This window comes from Aristolochia californica, unplaced genomic scaffold, assembly GCF_029961685.1.
Source record: "Aristolochia californica isolate CCGP_79_NKW_82.1479 unplaced genomic scaffold, dmAriCali1.0.hap1 SCAF_5, whole genome shotgun sequence".
NCBI lineage: Eukaryota > Viridiplantae > Streptophyta > Magnoliopsida > Piperales > Aristolochiaceae > Aristolochia > Aristolochia californica.
This window is the reverse complement of record NW_027182214.1, coordinates 42,256,611-42,265,286: the sequence shown is the minus strand read 5'-3', so window position 1 is coordinate 42,265,286 and position 8,676 is coordinate 42,256,611. Positions and strand designations below refer to the sequence as shown.

At 40.6% G+C, this 8,676-nt stretch overlaps 1 protein-coding gene across 1 annotated transcript; it reads left to right on the top strand.

Annotated features, from left to right (window-relative positions):
• Window positions 1-286: 286 nt before the first annotated feature.
• LOC137965515 (calcium-transporting ATPase 4, endoplasmic reticulum-type-like) lies at window positions 287-6,882 on the top strand. The gene is made up of 8 exons (XM_068811775.1): window positions 287-2,073; window positions 2,595-2,661; window positions 2,754-2,875; window positions 3,000-3,278; window positions 3,386-3,763; window positions 4,092-4,201; window positions 5,770-5,998; window positions 6,100-6,882. The coding sequence occupies exons 1-8, from the start codon at window positions 664-666 to the stop codon at window positions 6,670-6,672; spliced, it is 3,168 nt and encodes a 1,055-aa protein (XP_068667876.1). The 5' UTR covers window positions 287-663; the 3' UTR covers window positions 6,673-6,882.
• Window positions 6,883-8,676: the final 1,794 nt, after the last annotated feature.

Genomic DNA, 8,676 nt, shown 5'->3' with positions numbered 1-8,676 from the left:
CAACCAAGGGTCCCGCAACCGAGAGTTTATGACTGAGACGGCATCACCAGGCCAATAATTGCACGAGGAACTGATCGTTCGTCAATTAATCGCCGAGGTGAGGAGTCGGGTGACGTCATCGAGCGAAACCTCTGAGTACTTTCCTTAAACCGTAATTAATTAGGGAAAGAAAACAAGAAGCGGAAAAATTGCGAGTCGATCACTCTCCAGTTCCCGATGCGAGGAGGGAGCCGTCTTCTTTTTAAGGGATTCTATGCGTCACTTTACCGAAGCCTTCTGCCTCTCTCTCTCTCTCTCTCTCTGTGTATTTACAGAAGAAGAGGAGCTGTGGAAGAGACAGAAGCTAGCGAAGGTTTGTAGGATCCAGTTCTGTAAGCTCAGGATCTTATGATCTGAGAGGCATATAGGAAAGCCCTAGTCCTCTCTGCAACCCCCTTTTCTTGTTCTCGTGTTTCTGCGAGTGGTTTTTTTTGTATCTTCTGTTCGGAGCTGGGTTGGGATCTGTGATTTCTTGATTGGGTTCTGCTATTGGTTCCCGTGTTTTTGTGATTCTTGTCTGGAACCGTTGTTGAGTGAGATTGTCCCGCTGAGGTTGCTGGATTTTGGTGGTGACTGGTGTTTTTGTTTCGTTGTTAGCTTTTTTGACCTAAAGATTGGTTCAGAATGGGGAAGGGAGGGGAGGATGAAGGAAATCCGGCACTTTATACGCCTTCTGCTGTAGATCGGAGCGTCTTTCCAGCGTGGGCGCGGGATATCAGGGAGTGCGAGGCGGAATACAAGGTTTCTACTGTGAACGGACTTTTATCTGAGGAAGTTGATGCACGTCGCAAGGTACACGGTTGGAACGAGTTAGAGAAGCATGAGGGTCCTTCCATCTTTAGACTCATCCTCGACCAGTTCAACGATACTTTAGTAAGAATTCTGCTTGTTGCTGCTGTAATTTCTTTTATCCTTGCTTGGTATGATGGAGATGAGGGGGGAGAAATGGAAATTACTGCCTTTGTTGAGCCCCTGGTGATTTTTCTGATCCTAATTGTAAACGCCATAGTTGGAGTTTGGCAAGAGAATAATGCTGAAAAAGCCCTTGAAGCACTGAAGGAAATCCAGTCCGAGCACGCTACAGTCAAGCGTGACGGGAAAGTAATACCGAATCTCCCTGCAAAGGAACTCGTCCCGGGTGACATCGTTGAACTCAGGGTCGGAGATAAGGTTCCTGCCGACATGAGGGTCATAAGCCTAATAAGTTCCACTGTGAGAGTTGAACAAGGGTCGTTAACGGGGGAGAGTATGGCAGTTAATAAAACCCATCACAAGGTTTCTGAAGATGCAGACATTCAGGGCAAAGAGTGCATGGTTTTTGCAGGAACCACCGTGGTGAATGGTAGCTGTCTCTGTTTAGTTACTCAAATAGGAATGAATACTGAGATTGGAAAGGTACACTCTCAGATCCATGAAGCAGCGCAGCATGATGAAGATACACCATTGAAGAAGAAGTTAAATGAGTTCGGGGAGGTACTTACTGCTATAATTGGAGTGGTCTGTGCTTTAGTTTGGCTAATAAACTTGAAATACTTCTTAACCTGGGATTACGTTGATGGGTGGCCAAGTAATTTTAAGTTTTCTTTTGAGAAGTGTACATATTACTTTGAGATTGCAGTTGCTCTGGCCGTGGCTGCTATACCTGAGGGTTTACCTGCAGTTATTACAACCTGTTTAGCTCTTGGGACTCGCAAGATGGCTCAGAAGAATGCCTTAGTAAGAAAATTGCCCAGTGTGGAGACATTGGGTTGTACTACGGTGATATGTTCTGATAAGACGGGCACCCTGACAACCAATCAAATGTCAGTCGCGAAGCTTGTGGCAATGGGACACACAGCTGGTAGTGTTCGTACTTTTAAAGTGGAGGGAACCACTTATGTTCCTCATCATGGTACAATACACGATTGGCCAGGTCATATGGATGCTAATCTTCAGATGATTGCAAAGGTAGCAGCAATTTGTAATGATGCAAGCGTCACACACTCAGGTCATCAGTACTTAGCCAATGGCATGCCAACTGAGGCAGCCTTGAAGGTGAGAATCTGTTCTGCTTGTTTAAGGATAGAAAACTGTTTTTTCTTTTATATGGTAGGTCTCATATTGATCCTGTTGAAGCATACATCACAAAATTAGAGCAAGCTAACGTGTTCGTTGCAGAAGCAGGGAGATCGTGCACAAAAAAGACAGTTTGAACGTCCATAAGAAAAATAGATAACTAAAAAATAGTCTTAATGGCACATCGATGTTAATGTCTTAGAGCAAATGCTCTTGGAATTTTTTATTGCACTGCAGTCGATAACTTGAGGTGGGAGACCAACTTGTCCTTCGTATCTTTCATGTAAGATGATGATTCAGGTTCCAAAAGGTCATCTATATAAATATCTTTGCAACTGAATTTTTCTGTTTTTGCTCGCTTTTCAAATGACCCAATAGGGTGTTGCTGGATAGAACCTTGCTTTATTTTTCAAAAAATCTTGTGTCTGCTTTCAGTAGTATGTTGATTTGCGGAGGTTCATATGATTCAAAATGATAACTAGAAATTGTCTTTTTTTCAGGTTTTAGTTGAAAAGATGGGACCTCCTTCTGGGTTTGACAGGTTGTCTTCAGGATCTGGTGCTTTACGTAAGTTGAATTGCCAAACTTGGTTCTTACGTCTATCTTCGTAGACAGCATGTATAGTCATTTATTATTTTGTATTTCTTCTACCAATGAAGCTTGCTGTGAACGTTGGAACGAGAGGGAACAACGGATTGCAACTCTTGAATTTGACCGCACTAGAAAGTCCATGGGTGTGATTGTGAAGTCAAACACTGGAAGAAATGTGCTGCTTGTGAAGGTATACTTTCATAACTTGCATTTGAGTGCACATTGGCAGTCCTGTTTGATCTATAATGAGTTATCAGTTACTTTTATAATTTCATAAATTATTGTGTCCTGAAATAAAAGCTTTACTTTTGCAGGGTGCAGTGGAGAATTTGTTGGAGAGAAGCTCATATATTCAGCTGTCTGATGGCTCTATTGATACCTTGGATAGCACTTCAAAAGATGTAATCTTACAGGCACTTAATGATATGTCAACCGATGCTCTGCGTTGTTTAGGTTTTGCATACAAAGGCGACCTTACTGACTTCGCAACATATGATGGGGAAAATCATCCTGCTCATAAGCTTTTACTTGATCCTTCTAACTATTCATCAATTGAGAGTGATCTGATCTTTGTTGGCTTGGTTGGCCTGAGGGTGAGTTGGGAATTAAGTTTGTTCTTCCTTATTTTTTCCTATTTTATTAGTTTATGTGCTTCCATGCAAGTGACAAGTCTTGTGTTATAAATTCAAAACCATTACAGGATCCACCTCGAGAAGAGGTTCATAAAGCCATTGAAGACTGCAGAGTAGCAGGAATCCGAGTGATGGTTATTACAGGAGATAATAAGAACACTGCAGAAGCTATCTGCCGGGAAATTGGGGTGTTCCAACATGGTGAAGACATCAGTTCAAAGAGCATAACAGGGAGAGAGTTTATGTTACTGAAAAATCCTAAAGAGTACCTAAGACAAACAGGTGGACTACTTGTCTCTAGGGCTGAACCAAAGCACAAGCAAGAGATTGTGAAGCTGCTAAAAGAAGATGGTGAAGTAGTTGCTATGACTGGTGATGGTGTGAATGATGCCCCTGCTTTGAAGTTGGCTGATATTGGTATTGCAATGGGCATGGCTGGAACTGAGGTACCTTTTCAGAAACCTCAACTCCTTTGTGTTTTTTTTTTAATGTTAATTACACACCCCTATTTACCCTTGTGAGACGCGGACTCAGGACCACCCCTTGTCACCATTAAGCCGAAGGCCAAGCCACAAAAACTTTACACCTTGGATTTAGGAAAGACAATATTTTTTTATGTGATGTGACAGCACCAAGTAAATGCTGATTACACACAGACATCCTGACTGTTGATTTTTTTTTTTTTTTTACATTCAAGTCCATATAGGGTTGTCTCTTTTTTCTGCTAAAATCCTGTTCATATTCTTAATCTACCTGTATATTTTCCTTTTCTAGGTTGCAAAGGAAGCAGCTGACATGGTTCTAGCTGATGATAACTTTAGCACTATAGTTGCTGCTGTTGGGGAAGGTAGATCCATCTACAACAACATGAAAGCTTTTATCAGGTATTATTGCATAGTTCATTCAGTTGTTGTATCGGTAAGATGTTCGGCCTTTTTTCTTTATTTTATTCTCTGAATGTCAAATCCCTACCCAGGTGAGATTTGAACCTCACTAGAAAATCCCCCTAAGTGGCCATTTTATGCATGTATTAGCATTGTAGCTAAATGCTTCTGTGATGAAATTTTAATCAGTGAAGAGTTAGTTAAGCACTGATTATAGCATTTAGATTAACTTAGTGGTCCTACATCCTAATACGAAGCTGCATTACTTTGGTCAAATAACAACCAGAAGAGTGCTATATATTTCTGATCTTGTTTCTACACAGCTTGGTGCTAAACTGTTATTCTGGTATCTGCTATGGAAAATTGAAATTATATTTGCTAGGAGCTTACTAACAATGCTCATGTGCTTCAATTTCTACACAAAGCGTTAACATACAATTTTATGTTATGGGCTTTATGTGTTATATTGTTGTGGTGATTTTATTTTATTTTGAAAAAGATGTATATATATAAACAAGAAAAATACAGAACTTACAGAGAAGGGAGCATATCCTTGACAACCAGCGATTGTAGGGTAGCTCCGTGCTTAGCAAGCGCATTGGTTGCCGAATTTGCGGATCTCGGAATGTGAGACCAAATACAAGATAAAAATGAAGAAATTTTAATAATCTCCTGAAAAATGTCCCAATGGCGCCACGGGGGAGGGGATGCACGTTCGCACCATCCAATGACCACCTTTGAGTCCCCTTCAATATGGAGGGGACCTGTGCATTTATCTCTAAAAACACGGAGCCCGTTGAGAAGACCATGAAGCTTTGCAGACGTAGAGTTGTTGATTCCTAAAGGGCCGGCATATGAGTAAAGCTGGTTGCCTAAGTGATCCGAGAGAACCCCGCCGAATCCAGAGAGCCCGGGATTACCAAGAGAAGAGTCGTCAAAGTTCAACTTAAGGTAACTAGGATTAGGAGAGGTCCATTCCTGCATAATCCGGACCTTTGTCCCCTAGTGCATCCTAGCCAAATCAAACCAGTTTTCACCGATATTTAATAGTAGAACGGATGTAGAAGGCTGTTTCTTTAACAGATGAGTTGACGGTGAAAATGTTTAAAAAAAAGAATGTTTGTGCATGTTTGACAAATGAGAAGAGTTTATGTTGATATTAATTTTCCTAATTTTCTTGAATGTTGCTACTGATGACAGATTGTTGAGAAATGGGTATTGCAGTTGAGATCATGTATCGCTGAAATGGAATATTGCGCCTTGGATTCCCTTCTTTAGCTTATCCTTGGAGAAGAAATTTTTTCTGCTGTTGTAATAAATGTATACACATGTTTACTTGAGATCACACGTATTGGCACTTCACCATTTAGGATGAAACTATAATCTTCTAAAAGCAACATGGATTTGGCACTTCACCATTTAGAATGAAACTATGATCTTGTAGAAGCAACATGGATTTGTCTGTTATTATTCTAGAAGCTTGTTTACTTTGTATGCCTTGGACTCTTCTTTGAAATTTAGTTGGTGCACAGAATTTCCTTGTTGAATTTTATTTTACATTATTTCAGGTACATGATCTCTTCAAATATTGGTGAAGTTGCCTCCATATTTCTGACAGCGGCTCTTGGCATTCCAGAAGGACTAATACCTGTTCAGCTTCTGTGGGTCAATCTAGTCACAGACGGGCCTCCTGCAACTGCTTTGGGATTTAATCCCCCAGATAGGGATATAATGAAGAAACCGCCTCGAAGAAGTGATGATTCATTGATAAGTGCTTGGATTTTGTTCAGATACTTGGTATGACATTTATTTTTCTTTGATACTAAGATCTAAGTGTGGATTAATTGGGCAAATGGATATACTAACTAGTGGTTTCTTTCCATTTTTGTGATATGCAGGTAATCGGGCTGTATGTTGGTCTGGCAACTGTAGGTGTCTTCATCATATGGTACACTCATGGATCCTTCTTGGGTATTGACTTGAGTGGTGACGGGCACTCACTTGTCTCCTACTCTCAGCTCTCAAATTGGGGGCAGTGTCCTTCTTGGGAAGGTTTCCTGGTCTCTCCCTTCACGGCAGGGTCCCGGGTTTTCTCGTTTGATACCAACCCTTGTGACTATTTCCAATCTGGCAAAGTGAAGGCTATGACTCTCTCTCTGTCTGTGTTGGTTGCAATTGAGATGTTCAACTCACTAAATGCACTCTCCGAGGATGGTAGCCTGTTGTCGATGCCGCCATGGGTCAATCCTTGGCTTCTTCTTGCCATGTCAGTCTCCTTTGGCCTCCACTTTCTGATCCTGTATGTTCCTTTCCTTGCTGAAGTCTTTGGGATTGTGCCCTTGAGCCTGAATGAGTGGCTTTTGGTGGTGGCGGTTGCATTACCAGTGATCCTTATTGATGAAGTGCTCAAGTTCATCGGACGAAATACAAGTGGGCGGCAGGTTTCATCTGTGAAACACAAGCATGAGTGAGGATAGGCGACTAGGGCACGGTAGATGCTGATGCTGACTTTCATTGACAGAGGCGATCTCTATAACATGTCTGGAGTGCAAGATTCATATTCTTGTGGACTGCATTATTGCTCCCAAGCCCTCATCTTTTAATATTGAAGGCGGGTTTGGAGCATCAGAGAAGGGAAGTGAACCGACTTGGTAATGGAGTCTAAGAGACAAATTGCTTCTCTCTGTGACTTTTCGTGTTTTTAAACTCATAATTTAGACATAGCAAAAATATGGGGCAGTTTTGCAGTTTGCTTGAAATATTCAGCGAAGACATCTCTTTATTAAGAAGGCGCTTCGTTCTGTAATCTTGATCTTTCCGCGGGCATTCAAGCCTTGGCTTTCTCAACCTTCCTATACGAATCACTAAGCTACTCAGTCTACGTAGTTGTGCAAATTCAATGAAAGAAAGTGGAAAGGGGGAGAGCAGTTGGGAGTACGAGAGATCCTCCATCAATAGGAACACGGTGAGAAAGTGGGAAAAAAAAGAGAGATTTCTCGCAGGAAAATGAGGAACAGTTATCAGTAATATGAAAACGCAATGAAGTGAATGAACTGCTATAAAAACCAAGCAGACAATAAAATTTCCCATAAATAGGGATTGGTTGGTGAAAGAGGGAGAGAGGCGTGGGCAAAAGCTGGGTAGGTTGGTAGATTTGCATGTGAAAGAGTTGGAATGGCCGGTGGACGACTAGATTGATATTTGGTAGTCTGAGGCCAACAACATCAATTACATGGCTGTAACCATGTAATTACTTATCATGCTCAGGCAACTATAAAACTTTCACAATTTACAAAAATGGAAGCAGCACCAGTAACTCTCAAAATGATGGCAATCCCAATGTAGTGGATACTCCACTAAATTCCACTCAGTAGACAGATAGATATACCCCAGGAAGACTTTGGGATGCAAGACCATCAAACACAAGCAGCATTCCTTTTTTTTTCTTTTGGATGTCACCTGGGATAGCACTGGTTTGCCATGGAAGGAGGCCTCAAGTCCATGAAACTTAATACAAACAAAGTAAACTACACTTGCAGCAGCTGACCAGCTCAGGAAAGATACATCAGAAGACCTAATTGTAAGCAATCAATAAGTCACAAAAAAAACCTTGCAAGCAGAACTAGAACCAATTTCATGATTCAGAGAAAGCCCACCTGATTCTGCTACTGAAGTTCTTGACATACTCTAGAAACTTAGCCCAACATGTGACACTTTCAATTACTACTTACAGGGGAAAAGGTCAAGCCAGCACTTAACCCTTAATTTTTTTTTTTTTTTGCCAAAGAACATTGAAATGTTAAGATCCTGTGCTCGATGGTACTATATCCTTCAGAAACTCGAAGCCAGCTAGATTTAGTTATCAACTGTCCACTAAGTAAGCTTCTTAAACTCGCAATATCAGAACAAAGATAGTCGGTTGTATTGACCTTTAAAAAAAAAAATTGCATTTTCTTTTAACGCAGCTCAATGCTATCCTTTCTAGACAAGCAGAGGAATTTTTCATGCAACAAATACCAATTAGCAAATTGTAGCTACCTCACAACCCAGAATGTTCTTTGTATATAGAAATTTGAATCACTTCACTATGTTACATTTACCAAATATCTATTACTTCTTCAGCTGGTGAAGTATAAAGTACAGATTCCATGTTAACCAATTCAGATTGACATAAAAAATCACAAGTAATCTAACTAACAAGTCTGCACAAATCCTTTTTTTTATTTCTTATCAAAATTCTATACCACTAGTCACCTGAATCATTTTGCTTACAAAAATATAGTGGCAAATTTCCATACCAACACTAGAACAAAGTCAACTAAATCCAAGCAACCTATTATAAGATTCAGTGGCATCCATTGTTTGATAGGAGTAGGCTGCAAAACGTAAAAGTTTATGAAACAACATTTGACAATGAAGAATCCATTGCAAGCATATTATTTCCATGCATATATCATTATCTTATCAGTTCTATT

Coding starts and splice junctions, on each gene's coding strand:
- LOC137965515 (XM_068811775.1), top strand. CDS start 664: ATGGGGAAGGGAGGGGAGGATGAAGGAAATCCGGCACTTTATACGCCT. Junction 2,876..2,999: donor GAAATGTGCTGCTTGTGAAG/GTATACTTTCAT, acceptor TTACTTTTGCAG/GGTGCAGTGGAGAATTTGTT. Junction 5,999..6,099: donor GGATTTTGTTCAGATACTTG/GTATGACATTTA, acceptor TGTGATATGCAG/GTAATCGGGCTGTATGTTGG.